This window comes from Ictalurus punctatus, chromosome 14 (genome assembly GCF_001660625.3).
Source record: "Ictalurus punctatus breed USDA103 chromosome 14, Coco_2.0, whole genome shotgun sequence".
Lineage (NCBI taxonomy): Eukaryota > Metazoa > Chordata > Actinopteri > Siluriformes > Ictaluridae > Ictalurus > Ictalurus punctatus.
Window position 1 is genome coordinate 22,727,821 of NC_030429.2, and position 22,165 is coordinate 22,749,985.

The 22,165-nt window shown below is 41.2% G+C and overlaps 2 protein-coding genes across 5 annotated transcripts in view; one reads left to right on the top strand and one right to left on the bottom strand.

The window, feature by feature from the left end:
* Positions 1 to 7,294, top strand: part of LOC108275213 (sodium bicarbonate cotransporter 3) — a 49,131-nt gene extending 41,837 nt beyond the window's left edge. For 2 of the 3 annotated variants that reach the window (XM_017485865.3, XM_017485866.3), the window contains exons 24-25: positions 635 to 741; positions 3,169 to 7,294. In XM_017485865.3, coding sequence (XP_017341354.2) covers positions 635 to 741; positions 3,169 to 3,253 — 192 coding nt within the window. In that variant the 3' untranslated portion in view covers positions 3,254 to 7,294. Of the gene's footprint in view, positions 1 to 634; positions 742 to 3,168 lie in introns of those variants that run through there. The other variant, XR_008397805.1, reaches the window with a different exon arrangement.
* Positions 7,295 to 7,611: 317 nt separating this feature from the next.
* On the bottom strand, positions 7,612 to 21,244 carry LOC108275212 (homocysteine-responsive endoplasmic reticulum-resident ubiquitin-like domain member 2 protein). Of its 2 annotated transcripts, none has more exons than XM_017485864.3 (10): positions 21,149 to 21,244; positions 20,825 to 21,015; positions 18,707 to 18,928; positions 16,868 to 16,945; positions 16,659 to 16,742; positions 15,862 to 15,986; positions 15,453 to 15,578; positions 14,666 to 14,929; positions 12,971 to 13,079; positions 7,612 to 12,432 (listed from the first exon to the last, which is right to left on the bottom strand). In XM_017485864.3, the coding sequence occupies exons 3-10, from the start codon at positions 18,851 to 18,853 to the stop codon at positions 12,217 to 12,219; spliced, it is 1,149 nt and encodes a 382-aa protein (XP_017341353.1). In that variant the 5' UTR covers positions 18,854 to 18,928; positions 20,825 to 21,015; positions 21,149 to 21,244; the 3' UTR covers positions 7,612 to 12,216. The 2 variants fall into 2 exon arrangements, with proteins under 2 accessions (XP_017341353.1, XP_017341352.1); XM_017485863.3 differs by having other exon boundaries at positions 16,659 to 16,745; positions 21,149 to 21,243.
* Between the last annotated feature and the right edge of the window lie 921 nt (positions 21,245 to 22,165).

Genomic DNA, 22,165 nt, shown 5'->3' on the forward strand with positions numbered 1-22,165 from the left:
TGATGCTAGTTTAATCTGATGTTAGCAAAGAAACCAGGCTAAATGAGATAAATATGGCCAGGTAACATGAGCAAATTAGCAAAATATGTTTTTTTATTATTATTATTATTTTTTTAATTAGATACCGAGTGAAAGGAGATGCCTCATTTTAAATGAGGCTTTGTTTACTCCAGCATATTGAAACATTTTACTGAAGCAGCGGTAGGAGTGGCTTAGCCATATTCGAACACATACGGATAGCTATAGCGCTAATTACACTGTGTACCATGAGAAGTTCGCAGCAGATGATACTTGTTATTTTTTCCTTCTCTTTAAACTGAAATGTAAATAAAATGCGCATGAGCGTGTACAGTGATTGAAGCCGAATTGGGATCTAAACAAATTGGTACTGCATTATATTATAGTACATATTACATTATAATATATTACTAAACAGATATTGAATACATTTTTCCCTCAAGGGCCGGTTGAAATTTGCTAAAACGAGGATGTAGTTGACCCATCACTGGTCTAATAAAATACAAAAGATAAAAAAGAGAATGTATTTTATTTCATATACTTGACACTGTCACATAATGTTTGTTTGATAACGTATACAGATTTTGTGGTTAGAGAATGTTCTTCTTTCCTACAGGAATCTGAGCAGCTGACGGAGGAAGAGGAAGAGGCAGAGACAGGACTAGCATACACAGGAGGAAGAGGAAACGTGCTGAAGATTCCACTGCAGGCTCACGGTGGCAGGTGAGCTCCTCCTGCTGGAGAACTTCAACACTGCAAGCTCAAATACAGCAGAGATGAGTGCCACCAAGTGGCACTCATATATAAAGTTACTACAATCACAATCTGACAGGTCCCACGTGGAATAAACTCGAATAACATTACTCAATACAATGCAGTAAAATAAAACAAGACAAAACAAAACAAAGGTGTTAGTTCTCAGGCTCAGAAGTGATGAAGCCTACTTCGGGGAGTGACTTTGATGTGAGCCAATGGCAGGATGGAGACATAGATAAAGATAAAAGATATATTTTAAAAATAGCTATGTATTTAAATATATATTTTAAAATACCTATATTTTGTATGCTAAAAAAATTAAACAATGTAGTGTTTATCAATGAAAAACAAGCTAATGGATTAAAATAGCTTTGCATCTAATACAGAACAGCTAGGAGAAAACAGCTAGGATATAACAGCTAGATTTAAACAAAAACAAAAACAAAACAAAAAACAGTTAGGATTTAACAGCCAGATAAAACCAGTCAGGATATAACAGCTAGGATGGAACAGCTAGGAAAAAACAGCTAGGAAAAAATAGCTAGGAGAAAAAAAACAGCTAGGAAAGAACAGCTATGACAAAACTAGGAAAAGCAGCTAGGAGAAAACAGCTAGGACAAAACTAGGAAAAAGCAACGAGGACAAAAGAGCTAGGACGAAACAGCTTGGAAAAAACAGCTAGGATGAAACAGCTAGGACATAACAGCTAGGACAAAACTAGGAAAAAGCAACAAGGACGAAACAGCTAGGACATAATAGCTAGGAAAAGACAGCTAGGATGAAACAGCTAGGAAAAACAGCTAGAACAAAACTAGGAAAAAGCAACAAGGACAGAACAGCTAGGATATAACAGCTAAAAAAACCCCAGCTAGGACAAAACAGCTAGGACAAGGTAGTACACAACATTGAATAAGCTTGATTCAAGCAGGTACACTGCACTTCCACAGTAAAGTGGCCACATAAGGCGGTCAGCCACTCCACCATCAACAAACCTGTAAACAAATATGTTTTCAGCCTGGACTTAAACACTGAGACTGTGTCTGAGTCCCGAACACTAATTGGAAGCCTGTTCCATAACCGTGGGGCTTTGTAAGAGAAAGCTCTTCCCCCTGCTGTAGCCTTCACTATTCAAGGTACCAAAAGAGTTACGAGAATTAGAGAGCGTGACGGTAGTGGAGTCAGCTGTACTTCCTGAATAACTGTCAGTTTGAGTGCTATCACTGATTTAGACCGACCACTTCCACACATGCCTAATGATTTACATACAGAACAAATAAAACACAACACAGACAAAGACTACACACACCAAAGACTACACACAACAAAGACTACACACAACAAAGACTACACACACCAAAGACTACACACAACAAAGACAGCAGGAAGGTGCAGCGTAACGGTAAAGTATGCTCAAACAGCAAGAGGAACACAGAAAAAGAAAGCAATAGTGCGCACGACTGAGACGGGCTCGGTTTATTAGTTACAATAATGCCGAGAGAAACACTACTGAGCAGCCGGAGACAAATAAAGCCTAAGCATAATAAAGCCTTTTTTTTATTTTTTTTTTTTACAACACAACAAAGATTCAACAAACAGTTTCTTCCAATTGCTTCCATTTAACACCACAGCATATTTGTGACATATTTAGACAAGCCAATCAGCCTACCATGCATGTCTTTGGACTGGCAGAGGAAACCCCTGAAGCACGGGAAGAGCATGCAAACTCCACCCATACAGGGCCGCAAACCCACAACCCTGGAGGTGTAAGGCGAACATGCTAACCACTAAGCCACCGTACCCCCAGACCCTGTCTATAAATGTTAAAAAAGGCATCTCCTTATATTAAACTTTACCACATCAGTGACCGATTTTTTTTTTCTTTGTGAAAGAACAAACATGCTTTTTAAAAGTCCCTGTGAACGAGCTGTTACTATAGAAACAATAATGTATTTGAAGGAGTGCATTAATATAAACCTTGGATTTGAATTAGAGGAAGCTACTGTCTGAGCTGCTGCTATAGAAATTCATCATCACCTCTACTGACCAATCAGATTTGAGAATTCAGCTGTTCTGTGCCATAATAGAGAATGTTTGATAGATATGTACGGAGTTAGATTAGGGTGAAACCGTATAACCATAGCCCATTCTCTGTTTTATAGTATATGTGTGTGTGTGTGTGTGTGTGTGTGTGTGTGTGTGTGTGTGTGTGTGTGTGTTCTGGTATAAATGATAAGATGAACAGATGTTCTACATGAAAAGCTGTTGTATCACACACCATGAAGGAGGGCAAGAGGTTGTTCCTCCTCCATGTGTGTTCAGGCTCAGAATGACTAATCCTTATCTGATATCCATGTTCTATTTGTTTGTGTGTGTGTGTGTGTGTGTGTGTGTCAGTCAGGAGAAGGTGGCGTGTGCTAGGCTGAACATGGAACCAGGCCGGGGTGGACAGGACGAGCGGAACGTAGAGACGATGCTCTAGGGCAGAGTTTATTCCTTCATTTTTGGAGCCACTCCTACTCCACCGCTGGAGCGAAGCAGCTCATAATCAGCAACTCGACCCTGGGCTTGAGTCAGCGGCACCCACTGCTGGACTGGAGGACTGAGAGATAGCAGCCATATAGGAGAGAGCACAGTGTGTGCAGGAACACACTCACCTAACTCTGAGGACACAGGAAATACTGTAATGACTACTTTATTAACCTTTTTATTATTATTATTATTATTTTCAGTTCTTGCACAGGGAACACTTTGCTGTATCATTTAGTACATTCTTCTTGTTTTCGCAGGATTTTTTTTTAAAAAAAAACTTGATAATTTATAATATTATACATTGTATCCATCTATGTGCAGTCTGGCTTTAATGCCTTAATCACTGACTGTGTAACATAATGATCAGATCTGCATTCAACTGAATGGCATAACTGATCGAATCCGCTGAAAAAAGAATTGCCAGTGAAGTTCATTATGAAGCACGCCGTGCTAACGGCGTTCACAAGTAGCAAAGCTATCTGAATCAGTTGCACTGTTTAATAATAACATACACAACTTAGATGCTGTTATGTAACAGTCGTCATCCCGCTTTTGGCTCACGTCAAAAATGCAGGGAGTCAATACCCCCCCATAAAAAGAGTCGATTCACTCACTCCCTGATTCCAGGCATTGGAAACCGAGTCAAATCCGAGTCAATTCCACATACCAGAAATGATTCACCGCGCCCAAATTGAGTAAGCATAGTGAATTTATCTCGTCAGAGTGTTTGTTATGGAGACAGCTATTGAATTTGACTGTCAGAATTGAACAAATCAGGACTTGAACTACAGGCAAGACTCAGTCTCATTAGCTATGTTTCCATCCAAGTTGTGAATTTCACTTATGCGAAAAATTGGAATATCGCATAAAACATTTGCGAACAAAGCACTGTTTCCATCCAGGTGTTCAAGAGAGCAAAATCGTCACTTCCGGAGGAAACTGCCGCAAAGTCGCCTACCCAAACATACCTCTCTCTCTCTTTCTCTCCGCCATTTTGACTTTTCTGAGCCACATGATTTGTTGAAGCAAAGTCACATGACTTTTTTGATGTGCATCGAAGAATTTATTCGGTAAACTTGTTTCCATAGTAGTGTATGCGCACGTTTTCTTATCGAGTTTCCAAAATAATTCACCTCAATTGCTTATTGGTTAGCACGTTCAACTCACACCTCCAGGGTCAGGGGTTCGATTCCCACCGTGGTCCTGTGTGTGCGGAGTTTGCATGTTCTCCCCGTGCTTGGGGGTTTCCTCCGGGTACTCCGGTTTCCTCCCCCAGTCCAAAGACATGCATGGTAGGCTGATTGGCATGCCCAAAGTGTCCGTAGTGTATGAACGGGTGTGTGAGTGTGTGTGTGATTGTGCCCTGCGATGGATTGGCACCCTGTCCAGGGTGTACCCCGCCTTGTGCCCCATGCTTCCTGGGATAGGCTCCAGGTTCCCCCGTGACCCTGAAGGAAGGATAAGCGGTATAGAAGGTGGATAGATGGATGGATCCACCTCAATTGAGCGTGTATGGTTTTTATGTGCATTTTGGAGATTTTATTCACATCTGGTGTTTCCATTTTGCGATAACCCAAAATTCACATAAACATATGTGGATGGAAACATAGCTAATGATTCAGACCATTGCTCCATTGGTTACACTGATGTATAGTTGCTATAAAAAAATGTACAGAACCAGTACAGAATGTAATGTCATGTTCGTTTCAGTGGTCGATTTAAGCGCTTGATAATATTTTCATGCTGTAACACATTATCTGATGAAGGTCTGGAGAGTTATATTGCAGTTAGTGATCTGTTATTTAATTAAGCCATGTTCAAATTCTGTAGTAGTATTAGCTGACTGAAATGTTGGAAAGATGTATTTTGAATGTTTTCTTTGTTTGTTTTGTATTTAGTATATTTTTATATCCCAACTGATTAATTGGAAAAAAACAAAAAACAAACATAAAACAATAGATTATTAAAGCAATCATTAGCAGCCCTACTTCACATGTAATGACAATATGGAGGAAAAATATAAAAGCACGTTTCAGAAAGTGTTGGACTGCAAGTTAACTATTTATGAACCTTTTTGTTTTAAAAAGAAAAACATAAATAATAAAGAATTTAATCAAAATGAATCTAGACGATTTATCATCAGGATTTAGTATTAATAAAGCCATTGTATACATTTATTTATAGTTTTTGAACAGGATTTTGAGCACATGGAGTTTAACATTTTATTAACGTTTACCCATGCTCAGCAATTAATGAAGAAAAAAAAATATATTAACCAACGTGTTTCATAAGATCTCCCAGGTCCATAAGTATTTGGACAGTGACACAATTTTCATAACTTTGCCTCGGTACACCAGCAACACAATGGATTTATAATGAAGCAATCGAGATTCAAGGGGTTTAACAAAAATACTGCATTAACCGTTTAGGAATTACAGTCATTATCCCTCCGTTTTCACAGGCTCAAAAGTAATCGGACACTTGACTGATACGCAATTCCAAGCATTGAATTTGCATTTGGTAGCTGTTCATGGGAACTCTCAATACGCGGCCCAAAGAGGTGTAGATGCAAGGGAAGGAGGCCATCACTAGGCTGAAAAAACAAAACGGACCAATCAGAGAGATAGCAGAAACTTTAGGAGTGGCCAAGTCACCAGTTTGGTACATTCTTAAAAAAGAAAGAGTGCACTGGTGAGCTCCGCAACACTGGAAGTCCTGGAAGGACAAGGAAGACAACTAAAGTGGATGACTGTAGAATTATTTCCTTGTTGAAGAAAAACCCATTTACAACTAATCTAGCCAAGAACAGTCAAGAACACTCTGGAGGAGGTAGGGGTATCGTTGTCAAAATCTACAATCAAGAGACTTTCACTGTCTGATGACCTCAACCCAATTGAGCTGCTTTTTCACTTACTGAAGACAAAACTGAAGGCAGAAAGACCCACAGACAAGCAGCAACAGAAGGCAGCTGCACTAAAGGCCTGGCAAAGCATCTCAAGAGAGGAAACTCAGCATTTGGTCATGTCCAAGGGTTCCAGACCTTCAGGCAGACACTGACTGCAAAGATTTTGCATCCAAGTATTACAAATAATCTCAATATTTATCGTTAGTTTGTCCAATTACTTTTGAGCCTGTGAAATCAGAAGGATAATGGCTGTAATTCCTAAACAGTTAATGCAATATGTTTGTTAAAATAAACTGAAAGTCTACATCACATCTTCAATCACATCTTAATCGCTTCATCTCAAATCCACTGTGGTGCTGTACAGAGGCATTACGAAAATCATGACACCGTCCAAATACTTATGGACCTGACTTGTAACTTTTATGATACTCCCTTCATGTGAAATATGAATGAGCCAGCAGTGGTTCTCTGGAGTGTCTGACTGATTCAGTGGAACATACTTCAAAACGTATAGGTTACTTACTATTCAGGTTTTAATCATGTGTGCCTTGGAGAAGCGTGCAGGCTGAGCCGAACAGCGAGAGACAGAGATATCGTTCAATAATGATCTTTCCCAGACGTATACATCTTATATAGTATTACTCCAAATATTATATAGAAGTAATATCCATGCTCTGTGTGTTCATGGTTCACGATGTTTCCAAATCACTTTTTCTGGTGTGAGACTGTGTCAGTGTATCCCAGCACTAGTTTGTGTATGTGTGTGTGTGTGTGTGTGTGTACTGTGTGCCAAGTCATTTTGAAATGTTCTTTCCTGAATATTTGTCCCTGCAGCTCTGAATAGGTTGCGTTATGTGCATAAATGTTTCGCTATTGTGTTAAAAAGAGTGTGTTTGTCTGTCACTGTATACGACTTCATACACTAGTGTACGTGTAGCATCACACACTGTTAATGCAGCTTGGTGAGTGTGGATACGCAGGGGAGAGTGTGTTGTACTACATATATCTGTGCAATAATACAGTAATAGTTTAGTTTGTTTAAAATAAATAAATTATACATATAAAGTAATAAAAGTGTATTCTGTACAGTCGGGGTTTTTATTTCACGGTCACACAAGAGGTGATCAATTTGACTTCAATAACTCTTTGTTCTTGTGTATAATTCACAAAGCATTTTCGATTTAAAAAAAAAAAAAAAAGTTTATTTCATTTTAGTCAAAATTGTCATAATAAATATAGTACAATCAATGCAGCAAGCCTGATGACATCGTTGTGGGATGAAAAATCTGTCAATAAAATTAAAATGATATTTTGATGCCTTCACAAATCAATGCACAAGTAACTTATACATGAAATGGCCAAGAGTCAGACTGCATCTTATATTTGAACCGTTTTTAAAAAAAAATACATTTATGATTATGAGTTAAGTCCAGATGTGCAAATCCAGTCTCGAATGTGTAGCTTGTGCACGGTCACTCCCGAGTGGTTTAGGCGCTGACATCTGGTTTCTATTTAAACCGAATGCTTTTGGTTTATACTGAGAACATAATGACGCTGGCTACGTTTACATGCGCGTCAAATTCTGTTTAAGGTCTATATTCGGGTTGAAGCCGTATTCCGAATACGATGGTTATATGCGTACAGGCATCTGAATATACCTGTATACGGGGTTGTTGTAAGTACGCCTGAGTTGCCGTTCCTGAATACCTAGTCTACAGCTAAGCATCTGCTAGCACCCACAATTCCTTGCAGATTGAGCATGCGCATATATCTCCTTTCAGTGGATTTTCTCAATAAGGTGTTTACATGCGAGGAATTTCCGATTAAAACGGGCGGGAAACGGAATACTGTCTTATCTGAATCGGGTAATCGGATCGCGGCGTTCACAGGACTCGATACTAATATTGTCAAATTACGATTAATATCTGAATATTGATGTGCATGTACACAGTCATTATCCTCAAATTCTGAGGATTATGGCTTTGAGTATATAAAGTTTCATACAGTTGTGCAAAACTGTTGGCTAGAAATCCCCAAATGAGTTTCACCCATCTCTTTGTGCGTGTCACGTATCCTGGAATATTCCGACCTTTTAGGCAAAACAGTCCCTCCAGGATCTCAGAAATGAACGCAAAATCAAGGAGACTCTGCAAAATGAACTTTCAAATTACCGCAGATTTTCCGTAGAGACGCGTCATGTGACGTCATCACCTCTTCGATTCACGCGCGGCGAACACGAGTACAGCTAAAAAGGTCTCGTTTACCAACACACATCACTGCGAAAGACAGTGCAAAACTATTTAGCCAATTCATGTGGTTTTCCCGCAAAAAAAAAAAAAAAGCACAAACAATTGTGCAAATTTTTTTTAAAAAGCCACAGGAAAAACAAGCATTTTTGGCCGCAACAATCACACTGTTTACATTGTTTCATTAATTTCTAGCCCAAACTAGGAGATCATTTCAGACAGGACAACATCGTCTTGTTAAAAAGATAATGACGGTCGTGAAATACGTGTCTGAATGAAGTATTTTTTTAAACCATACCTTTTGTAGAACTCTAACAGTAGATATTGTAATTTGCTTGGTGACTGAATGACATGAGTGAGGTCAGAGGAAAACTGCCAGACTGCTTCGACTTGACACGAAGTCTATGGTAACTTAAATAGGCAATCTTTACAGCCGAGCAGAAAAGCATCCCAAAACACACAACACAGGCTATAACAGAAGGTGGCCACATCAGGTTCCAGTCCTGACAGACAAGCGGGCACAGGGCACATGTTGTAAAAAGTTCAGTAGAAGTGTTTCTAACCTTCAAAGGGTGCCCACTGGAGGCTCCGATTCCCGCTCAGCTGCCAAATGCCTGGCTGACGTTAACAGCACTGCCGTCTCCATCCATCCATCTTCTATACCGCTTATCCTTTTCACGGCCAATCAGCCTACCATGCATGTCTTTGGACTGGGGGAGGAAACCGGAGTACCCGGAGGAAACCCCCGCAGCACGGGGAGAACATGTGAACTCCACACACACAGGGCTACAGTGGGACTCAAACCCCCAACCCTGGAGGTGTGAGGCGAACGTGCTATCCACTAAGCCACCGAGCGCCCTACACTGCCGTCTTTCTGCACCAATTCAGAAATTCAATCAAACAAACACTGAAGTACTTGAGAATAAAAGGTTTGGAGTTTACACCACTACACATGCACACACTCCATTCCAGTTTGAACTGAAAAGCCATTTCCATGCTACAGGTGTACAATCACAGAGACTTATCACACTGCGAACACGTTATGCTCGTTTCTTAATTACCAAACCTACATAGTAAGCTGAAGGTTTTGGGAGCTCAAGTGAAGATCGAGCACGTTCCAGCTGCTCCCATGTTAGTCCAAGTTTGTCTAACGCATGGCTCAGAAATCAGATAAGAAATCAAAGTATTCTAAATTCACCACATAATTTATACACTATATGCCACCATGTTAATTCTGCTTTAAACGTTTTTGACTATTATAATTAGGGATGCACCGAAATGAAAATTCTTGGTCGAAGCCGAAACCGAATATAAAGAAAAACTCGGCTGAAAGCCGAATACCGAACACGTTTTTTTTTTCGTGTTTCATGTTCACCATTGCATACATTAAATAGTCAAAACGTGCTTTTTACTATTTTGTCTTGCTTTTCAAAGAAAAAATCACTTACAAAAACTACAATTTCAAAATATTTATTTAACACTGAACATTTTTTTTTCATTCCAGCAGGCATCGGCTACCAACAAGGCACAATATAACTTTAAATAAATAAATGAGTAAAATAAAAATATTCTGATGTGGTCATCTTTGAGCCCCCCTTGAACAGTCGATGTTAGGCCTATAACTGACTGCTGAAAGAATGGAACACTCTGTAGCCTACAACAAAAATGCATTAAAAAGTGCATTGACAAGAGTGCAGAAAATGGTTCTATTGGGTTCTATACGTCTGATTATATTGGGGATATATACCGCTCGCGTCCCTGTACACCTCGCCGAGTATTAGAGTAGATATAGGATTTGTCTGCCTGCCCTTAAATAAATACGTCTTCACCTGCTTCCGTACTCTACTCCCTTACGTCTCGCGACGTGACAGAAACATGCTCCGGGAACAGAAACAAAACAAACGCACGTGTCCACAGCTCGTGCATGCGCGCGCCCCTTCATCGAGGTCGTGACATTCGCACGTCTCACTCTGGTTGCTAGGCTATTTGGTCGCGTCATCAAACACGTCATTGTTCGGTCAAATTTATTCGGCCTTTTCACTCATCCGGCCGAATACCGAAAATGCTTTTTTTGCTATTTTCGGCCGAATACTTTCGGTTGCCGAACATCCGGTGCATCCCCGATTATAATAAAAGATGGGACTTTGGTTATAAGTTTTCTATTGAATAGGAACTGACAGTGGGACATTCACAGGGGCCAATCGTTTGGATTTGTCGCTTCACTGCCTCGTAACCAACTCAAATTCCTAAAATTTTACTGCAAATTTACTTACAGCATCTTGACTGACTTTAATACTGCAAGGGTCTGAAACAGCGAGAAACACACACACACACATTCTTCGGCAAAAATAAACGGACCATGGTTCACTACCCCGGGTGAATAAACCAATACTGACCCATCTACGTGTAATAAGATGTTTGAATGTGATCCCCAAACACTTCATTATTTGAAAATAGTCTAAAGGTAAAGCTATTCCTTATACTAACCGACTAGTTTACACCTGCTGATTCATGCAATTATCCAATCACGCAGAATGGTTTGAGTTGACGGGATGGATGCGGTAATTCAAATAAGCACTCTCTACAACCGTGGTGAGCAGAAAAGCATCACCTTGAGGCAGATGGGCTACAACAGCAGACGACCACACCGGGGTCCGGCCGAGAACAGGTAAAGGCTCACGGAAACTGGACAGTCGACAAATTGATTGGATTTTGCTGGGGCATGACTGCCTGCTTGCATGAATGAGCAGGGGTACAGGTGTTCCTATTAAAATGGCCGGTGAGTGTGTGTTGTACGTTACATGCAAATCTAAAGTGGTTCACCTTTTGACTTTCAACAAATGAATCTTGTACTCATAGAATTTGAATTTGGGTTATGTTCCGATAAGAATTAGCATCTCGCTAAGACGTTAACGTCTCTGTTAAATCTTTGTGTAGTTATTTATTCATTCCCCTCCCACTTAATGCATAATCGTTAAACATCTTTAAAAAAAAAAAAAAAGAAGACACAATTACGCTGTGGAGTTTTCAATGAACTGCAGACATCTCTTTCATTCTTAAAAAAAATTAAATAAAATAAGGCTGACACATTCACGGTCGGGTTTTCAGAAAAGCTTCGACTTCCTCTGCAGCCGTTTTCGAAAGCGTGTGTGAAAAGCCTTTGGGTGAATGAAGACAATGCAAGATGAGACACGAACAAGTGGGTGAAGGATTAAAAATGAATCTAAATGCTGAAAGACATTTTGTGTTATCATCAGTGTTTAAAAGCAGCGGGAAGTGGGACAGCTCTCGTTAAGACACACACCGACACACACGATTTTTTTTTTTTTAATAGAAATATAAAGTGCACAGACGCTGTGGTTTGTTCGCCGTCCCACGTCCCGAGGCTCGAAGAACGATTCTGAATTACAAGAGACGTGTTAAAAGGAGAGAAACACGCAAGAGGATTATAAAATGCTATTTTAAAAGCTAACCAGTCCATGGTTTGAGCCACTTCTCATAAGGTTGAGGATCAGTCTTCATAATTCGTTCATGAAATACTGTGCATGTGTGTGTGTGTGTATGTGTGTGTGTGAGAGATGTTTATTTATCACACTCACTGCTTCCTATCACAGATATTTGGTGAGGTGTGTCCGAATATGCTCTTCCTGGTCATTTTTTTTTTGGTAGGGCCGTTTAAGAGATGGAGAGATTTCTTGGTGTCAGGGGTGGAGCTTATGGTCAGTCAGGGGTGGAGCTTATGGTCAGGGGTGGAGCTCAGGGTCAGTTCACTGCATTGGGAATGGCCTCGGGAATCAGAGATGCAAAGAAGGTGGTGATGAAAGACCAAGTGGAGGAGAGGAATCCCATGTTCACCCATCCCTCGTCATCGTCGTCATCGTCAACATCATCATCATCATCATCAGCATCGTCGTCATAATCATCATCAGGTCCCTCTCGCTGCTCCTCCTCATCCTCGTCTTCATCCGTCAGCCGATCCTGAGCGAGAGGCGGAAACACACACACAGAGAGAGAGAGAGAGAGAGAGAGAGAGAGAGAGAGCATGAAGGTATTTCACATTTTTTCTTTTCCTATACAATATCAATATCACCTTACACCTAACTTCCTTTTTTTTGTCCTATGAGAACTACCTACACCATGTTTCACCTCATCATGCAACTTAAAAATAAAAATCAAAAAATTACCTACGAAGGCTGGCGAAATGCCTTTTAAACCTAAAACTATCTCTGCCTTTCATTTTTCCCCCTTTCGTTAATGTAAACTCCTTAATGTTCCCCAAAGTGGTGGGTGACGGCAGGAATGATAACAGTCTGATAACCACCCGAAACAAACTTCCAGCAACCTGAAGCGTTAATGATTTTTTATTTTTTTAAATTTTTTTTAGAACAAAAGAATGTTCTTGGTGATCTCCATGCCATCCATCAAATATCATCTATCAAATGCACAAAGCTTGCTTTCCACCACCACAAATACTCAGCTCAGAGCGTCAATAGCGGTAGATGCTTATAATAAGTACCGTGTTGTTGCGATTGTCTGCGTTTGGCTCATCCTGATTGTGATTGGCCGGTTCGGCGAGGTCCTGCAGCTCGTTGTCCAGGTTAAAGGGTAACCAACCCGCCTGATGCCTGGAAACCACACACACACACACACACGCACACCCTGAGAACCAAGCAGGCCTGCATGTTATATTGTTTGTTATTACACTAGTAGCCTTTGCAGTACTGTGAGGACACGGATCATGTTGGAGGTTTGAGTCAGCTGTGTGCACGTACATGATGAATCTTGGCATTGGCGAGTTTACCTGCCCTTACGTATAGTTTTTTTTTTGTGATTGCTGCAGCCATACATGCTTGATTTTGCGGCGGGTTTTTTCAAAATTTGCAATGCATTTTCTGCCGTAAACCACTTGAATCTGCGAAATTGCAATCGCACAAAATAATTCTGCACAGTCTTTTGCAGTGGAGTTTGCTGGTAAATGAACCCTCTTAGCTGTAATCATGTTCAATGCATGTGAATCGAAGAGGTATTTGGCTGAATGCACGTTGCGAGGATGTGAAATGACGCGTCTTGACCCAAATCTGCGGTCATTTTGAAAAATTGCGAGCTTCTCCGAATACTGTGGTGTTTGCTTGATTTTGTGTTCATTTTCGAGATTGCGAAAACCTGGAGGGACCGACATATGTATATTTAAATATCACTTCAGCAACTTACTAGTTTACTATTTATATCTATGCTACGCATACATGTTGATATTTTAACTATTTTCGATATTTATTTTAGTCTTACTTTATTTCTTATGTGCATCCGGTGCCTTGTCTTTCATGCATGCTGCTGGAATGCTCTAATTTCCCCTCGGGATCAGCTGATTGATTGATTGATCTGTCAATCAATCGATAGATCACTTTATTCACCCCAGAGGGAAATTCACCTATTACAGCAGCACAGAGCATCAGAAGTATACTAAAAGGGATTTAACATTATAAATTAAACAAAATAGAAATCTGCATGAGACTGAGGGTCACTCAGGTGAGCAATGTGTCACTCAGGTGAGTTTATTAGAATATTAGTCCAATATTGAGCCTGGGATTGACTCAATTCGTATAATCCTCTATAAACGGGCATTTTCAATGCTTGTGCTATTTTCTTATAGACACTTCCCATGTTTTGAAGCTCAACAACCTTTTGCCGCACATCACAGCTATATTCCTCTGGTCTTACCCATTCTTATGAATGACTAGGGAAGTTGGCCATTGTGTTACCTCGTATTCATACCCCTGTGAAACAGGAAGTCATGGTTGAACAATTTCCTGTTCCTAGTCACAGGTATAGTAAAAAAAATAAATAAAATATCAATGGGAATATACGTCAAATATATTTTTATCATATGAATTCATAGGAGTGCCAATAATTGTTGCACTGCATTGTTACCAAAGATATTTTTTGATAAACTTGTGTTTGATATCCGTGAGAGCAGAGTATTTTTGTGAATTTCTTTTAATAAAAGATCAGAAGGTTAAACAGCAGCACTAGCTGTGTCTCTCCTGCACTTGTTTGTGATCAGGAGTTAGGACCTCCGTCTTGCAGATCTCTCATCAACGCCACTTCCTGTAACCCGCGTTGGCTTCGGCCTTGGTTATATCATTTGTTTTGGATGAAAGATGAACGTAATAAATGGCTAAATGAATAAATGTAAATGCAGATGGTGACTCACAGGTAGAGCAGCAGCATGGCTCCTGTTACCATGACGAATCGGCTGAATGATGAATAGAAATAGACGAGGCTGAGGAGGACGACCGCTCGAGACACTGCGTACACCCAGTCCAGCCAATCACGGTTCAGATCCTCCTCGTTCAGACCTGCTCCAACCGGAGCATTCCGGGGGTTGTCATGGGCAACGGCCTGCGCCTCTCTGATAGGAGGAACTGGGGGTGTGGCTGATTGCTGAGAGGGTCTGAGCGAGGCGACCCACGTTTGACTGAGAGACAGAGAGAGATAGATATGCAGACAGACCAATGGAAAGAGAGAAAGACAGGAAGACCAAGAGACAGATAGTAAGAGACAGACAGAGAGTAAAAGAGAGGGATAGACAGACACAGATATAGAAAGAGAGAGAAGGAGGTGTGCCAATAGAGACAGAAGGAAGGCAGGCAGGGAGACAGACAAGCAGGCAAACAGATAGGCAGATAGACAGGCAGACAGACAGGCAGACAGACACAGGCAGTCAGACAGACAGATAGACAGCCGGGCAGACAGACAGGCAGACACACGCAGGCAGAGACAGGCAAGAGAGTCAGAAAGAGTGGGGGGGAGAGACAGACATACAGATACAGAGAAAGACAGAGTCAAACCGAGACAGCAAGACAGACAGTCAGACAGAGAAAGAGGGAGACAGACACACAAACACAGACAAAGATAGAAAGACTGTAAAAATCCAACAAATGCATATTCACATTATATGGCTACAGTAAAATGTGTGTGTGTGTTTGTGTGTGTCTCACTAGGTCATGTGGCAGTGCCAGGTGTAGAGCTGCTGCCACCATAGCAGGGTGTGTGGGTTGTACATGGGGTAGTGAGGCGTGTTGGCGTTGTGTCTCTGCTGGTTAAGCCACTGAGTCCACACAGACCTGCACATAACACACAACACAACACACACTCATCATCCTGTCACACACAGGGTCACACGGTCTCTCAGTGTTGGGTGGCGCCACAAATTTTGGGTCGCAGGAAACTCCTTTAGCACCAGTTCTCTGTTAACTGCTCTGTTCATTCAGCAAACATTAAGTCTGAACAATAAATAAAGGCTGCACGGCCAATGGTGTTGTTTTTTTTTTTTTTGCTTTCAGCAACAATTTCTCGGCACACAGACGAGAAGAGAAAGTAAAAAATAAATAAATAAATAAAAATCACCCGTGTGATGATGGATGGGTATAGTAGTTGGAACTAGAGCTCAGACTCAGCCTATCAGGAGCCTCTTCTGAGGAAGCTGATTGGACGTTATTTCTAGGGGCAGGACTTCTGGAGCTGTTAGAGTTCTGCGAGGCAAACACAGACAAATCTAGGAAATTAATAATAATAATAGCAAGAACAATAATACCAACAACAACAACAATAATAATAATAATAATGTCTGATCAGCACTAATGTTTTGTCTTAGAAATGTTTCTCTTTAGTTGTTTTGCTCCTTGCCTCTGTGTGTGTGATGCGTGTGAGTGTTGTGTGTACTGCACACAGAGTGTGTGTGTGTGCGCGTGAGCGTGTGTGTGTGTATGTGTATTATGTATGTACTGCACACAGAGAATGAGAGTGTGTGTGTGTGTACTGCACACAGGGAGGGTGTGTGAGCGTGTGTGTGTAAATCTCACCGGTGGCTGGTTTCTCCTGCGTGTGCTGGGTGAGTGTGAGTGTGTGTGTGTGTGTGTGTGTGTGTGTGTGTGTGTGTGTGTGTGTGTGAAAATCTCACCAGTGGCTGGTTTCTCCTGCGTGTGCTGGGTGAGTGTGTGTGTGTGAGAGAGTGTGTGTATGTGAGAGTGTGTGTAAATCTCACCGGTGGCTGGTTTCTCCTGCTTGTGCTGGGTGAGTGTGTGTGTGTGTGTGTGTGAGAGAGTGTGTGTAAATCTCACCGGTGGCTGGTTTCTCCTGCGTGTGCTGGGTGAGTGTGTGTGTGTGAGAGAGTGTGTGTTTGTGAGAGTGTGTGTAAATCTCACCGGTGGCTGGTTTCTCCTGCTTGTGCTGGGTGAGGGAGGGGGACTGCGTGAAGCACACACCAGATGCAGCATGTGGAACTCGTCCTGCTGCGGAGGAAAACACACTCCGTTTCTGACTTCACACTCTCGCAAATCACAAGCGGGAGTTCAACATGTGCATGCGGTGTAAATCACACTCTTTTAATGATACGACGATGTGCAGGAGCTACCTTTCTGAGCACGTCGCGGAGTGTACAGTGATCCTGGAGGAGCTTTCCAGAGTACACCAACCTCTGATCCTTTGAGCGCTGCAATGCACAACACCACACACACACAGACTTTCAGGACAGGAACAGCATTTATACAAAGTATACATACTTTGACTTGGCCATTATAATGAGAATATTAAAGTATAATATTTTTTGTCTCATTTGTTTAATTAGGTTCTCTTTTCTACTTTTAGGACTTCTGACGATGTTTTAGATCATATTTATGCAGAAATGTAGAAAATTCTAAAAGGGTTCATAAACTTTCAAGCACCCCTGTGTTAAATAACAAAAACATAAAAGGTGTGAATGCTTATTGTCCCTCGCTGGCTTCCGTATTGATAGATCTGACAGACGACAGAGACAGCAAGTACACGAGACGACAATCACAGCCGCCGTGTCATGAGCACCGACTCTGAAGATCACAAGCTGTGTCTTCCAGCCGCCATGTGCGCGCGCACACACACACACACACACGACTCTCAGTTCCTGATACACAACACCATCTTCATTCTGGTCTGCTGTGACTTGTTTTTCTTTCTCCGGTACCTCCGGCCTGTCCTTTTGTTCATCCTGGATATCAGGATTTGTTTGTTTGCATTGATAGTTTTTTTCATCCTGTGCCAAGAAAACTGGGAATTTATTAAAGCAATTTCCAATGGAGGAGTTCCTTTCAAAAGTTTCCGCTAGAGCAGAGGTTGTAACAACCCCCCCCCCCCCCAACCCCCACCCCCAACCGCCAACCCCCAAATCTCCCCCTATCATGTGGCATGCCCCTCACCCCCCATAATCCAGGAGACCAGGTATACTGATTATATACATAAACCTAATCTATAATCTGTTTTTGATAGCTAGTTATATATATATATATATATATATATATATATATATATATATATATATATATATATATATATATATATATATATATATATATATTTTTCTTTTCTTTTGTTGTGTTTTTGTACTTTTTAAATTACTTTTAATTATTCCACAGCGGAATTCCAGTAGATTCTGCATCAGGGCTGTAAGAACGATATAATCGAGCGAGTAAATCGGATTATAACCCGCTCTATCTACTCGATTGACCTTTAGCCCACACTTCTGGAAAGTTAGCAGTTGTTAAGCGATCACAGAACTCTCGGAGCATGAGTGGGCCATTCCAACCTCCCGTCTAGGTGAAGTGTTGAAACGGTGGCAGCCGCAGCAAACCATATCTCTCAGGCACCAGGATCTCTTCCTCCGCCGACACGGGGCGAGACTTTCGGCAAACAAGTCGCCCCTTTTATCGCTCTTTGCGAACAGTGTTGGGATACTGAGGATCTATTTTACTCTGGATCTCTCTTACAGAGAGATGAAGGATGGTATTAGCACATCTAGATGGAAAAAGCATGTGCAAAGGGCATAATCTAGTAAGTTGTAACCCTTGTAAGAGGGGCTCAAAGGTTATTCTCACTTACCCAAGGAGAAGACCCTAGCACTATAGAGGGAAGGAGTGTGCCACTGTTCCTTTCACGAGCTGCCACCTAGAAGATGGGTCTCGTGCCGTACCCGGCCTGGATATCATGACGGGCGGCTACAAGTATATTTATCATCCCTCCAGCTTACGTAACAAAACTGCAGGCTGGGTTTGTTATTAAGGTGTAAAGAGACTGCTCTGTAGCTGAGGTAACTCATTACACATTTGATTCCATGTGCAGAAACTTGGAATAAACGCTCTAAACTAACTAGCGTCTACCTCAGATATTCTCCAAATACAAGGACATTTCGATTTTTTTTTCCCTCCGGGAGATGTTCACTCACAGGTTTGCTGGGATAAACGTTGGAAAGATGGCTCTTCAGTTTCTCCACCGTCCAGTTGAGGAAGCAGCTGATGGTTTGATCGTCGTACTTCTGATCGGGCGCTTTAATGACCAGGACCACTGGGCTATCCACCACTGCTTGCTCCATCTCTCTGGCTCTCTCACACACACACGTGTACAGGCGTAAGGTGTGACTATAATGTGTTTCGGCTCGGCTGCTTATCTATAAAGGTGAAAAACAGATAAACGATTGATTCAATTGAAAAACATCCCGAGGTATAGTCATATATTTTTGAGAAATCTGCGACCCCTAGCATCACAGATAAAACAAAGAAATGGCAATAAAAATCTTTTTTCGTGTGTGTTGAGTTGAGTGCATGATACACCTATCTTTGAATGCAGGAACATATATTTATTAACTGACAATTCTATAATTATAAATAACCGTGGTGAGCAGTAAACCAAGCCAAACCCTTGAGGCGGCTGGGCCACACTTAAACTACGTGTAAAGGCTCGTCTGGTTTTTCTCTAATCTTCAATTGCCCAGTTTTGTTGAAGCTGTGCCAACTGTAGTCTCAGATTCCTGTGAAACCCCGACGTCAGTCCGTCGACCTCACGCTTCGGCTTGCTGTGTTGCTCATCCTGAGATGCTTTTCTGCTCAGCACGGTTGTAAAGAGTGCTTGTTTGAGGTACTGTAGCAGCTTGAACACGTCTAGTCTAGTCATTCTCCTCTGACCTCTCTCATTAACCAGCATGCAGAACTGACACTCACTGGATGTTTGTTTTTTCCCTGTGTAAAATCTAAAGATTGTTCTGTGCAAAAATCCCAGGAGATTTCTGAAATACTCAAATACTCCAGCACCACACCACAGTCAGTGACTACGTTTACACGGACAGCGGTAATGTAATTATTGACCTTATTCTGAATAAGACGGTATTGTGATTAAGGTATTTACATGAGTCGCTTTTAGAATATTCCTTTCATGTTCCCGTGTTACATGTTATAGAGCGTAGATCGATTAACGCCACACGTCATTACGTCACCGCGTCACGCTGTCCGATGTTCCCTCCAGAATTTCACTTATCAACATATAGTTGGTCCTCGTTATGGAACCGTGTACAGTTTTGGGTGTTTTTATTTTTAATTTTACAAAAGTTTCAAGTGCGGTTAATTTTTTGTCATGCTGTACGTGCACATAGAGGCCTGCTTGAAGCCGTGGGCTGCGTCCCAAACCACATACTTACCTACTATATAGTTTACAGAGATACATACTAGTATTTCTCCTACTATACAGCAGGTAAGTACGCGGTTTGGGACGCAGCCGTGCTCTCTTGTTTGCCGTCAAACGGTTGAGCACTGCCGTATGTGTACGTGTCCTGTCGCAAAATGTGGTGAAAACTCCCACACGACGTTAACAGTGTGATTAAGGTGTGTGCATGTCTGTAATGCGAATAAAACAGGAATACTCCACATGTCTTAATTCCATTCGTGTTTACTTCGAGTATGACTTTAGTCGGATTAAGGTCATCAATAATCGCTGTTTACATGCTAGTTTCTTAATCAGAGTATCGTCTTAATCGGGTTAATATCGGATTATTGTTGTCCGTGTAAACGTACTGACTGAGATCACAATTTTCCCTCCCGTAATGTTTGATTTTTCTCTGGTTCTCTCTTTCCCTCGCATGACTGTATGCATTATGGATAGAGATAAATTATCCATAAAGTGATCCTAATAAAGTGAATGTAAGTATACTTATTAAATGGAAAGTGAAGGAAAGAAAAAAAAAAGCCCAAAACATTTCTCAAGGCACCTATAACCATGACTAATTCTTACAATACAGTTACAGTAAAGTTACATTCAGCTATGTGTATGTATATATGTATAACCTACTTTGGCTGTATCCTAAATGTCTCCCTTAATGGACATATAGTGTACAACACAGGCTGTACAAGTCATTAAGTCATACCCTTTGTAGTGCACTTAAATAGAAAGATTTGGGATTACGCCCTGTGTAACGATTAAATGCCGTTAGCCAACAATAAGCTCCAATGCAGCTTTAGCCGAGTTTAGCTCTCGGTAGTCAAGTACAAAATATCTAAATATAGTGGGAATATACCTCGTATATCTTCCTTATGGACTCCTGTAATTCTGTTTTCACATCATGTCTTGCTTTTAATAACTTTATAATACTGAAAACAAAAGCCGAACACGAAAGTGGGTTAAAGGATCAGCTGTCTTCTTCTTCTTCTTTTGGTTTTAATGGCGGTTGGCAAACCGACTTAAGGTACATTATCGCCACCTACTGGACTGGAGTGTGGGCAGGAGATTGGCAGGGGGGAAAAAGAAAAAAAAAACATAAAAAATATTAAAACTAATAATAATAAATATATACATAATAAATAAATAAATAACTATATACTAGATATTTATACTAAATTACTAAAGTATTTTTTTCAGCTCGCTTCCTCTTCTTCTTCTTCGTCTGCTTCTTCTGCTTCTTCTTCTTCTTCTGCTTCTTCTTCTTCTTCTTCGCGTGTCCTGATATTAGTGGCTCATTAGTGCCACCTGCTGTAATGTTGAGTGAAAATCACTTTGAAGTGTTTAGTCCCATTAAAAACTGTGGGCTAAAATTCTGACCACTACACAGTTACTATTATAAGTTATTTACAAAATCAAGTATACTTACAACAAATTTCCCGGGTGCAGAGTAAAGTACCACACGGAACCAGAGAGTGAGTAAAAGCAAGGCCCAAGTTTTATTGTTCCATTCCACCACACGAGATCCACACCGTTGAGAGTCTCAAAAGTGATCTAACATCCGGAGCTGAAGCTCCCTTATTCATACAGTTTTCTAAACCCAAACACCAATATGTTTAGAAAAAGCTTTCCCGTTATACCATTACGTACACGACTCAACATTTTTGAGAGACCTTGTACTCACGGGGTCCGCTGTTCCCATCGACAGTTATCGTGTGGCTCTAGCCGTTCCCATCGACTGTTATCTGCCGCCCTAGCCATTCCCATCCACCGTTATCTGCCGCCCTAGCCGTTCCCATCCACCGTTATCTGCCGCCCTAGCCATTCCCATCCACCGTTATCTGCCACCCTAGCCGTTCCCATCCACCGTTATCTGCCGCCCTAGCCGTTCCCATCCACCGTTATCTGCCGCCCTAGCCATTCCCATCCACCGTTATCTGCCACCCTAGCCGTTCCCATCCACCGTTATCTGCCACCCTAGCACGGCTCAAATATATTATAAACGACCCGTCTTGATTCTCTCTTAAAAATTAAGGCCTTCGTCTGTGTCACCCCTGACTTGTTTCTCGTGAGAAGAGGATTCTCCACACCTTCACGCACATTATGGGTAAGTTTCTTTCATATTTGTTCTGCATTTCTGTCTTATAATGCTTTTTCTTTCATATTTGTTCTACATTTCTATTTTATAATGCTTGCAAGT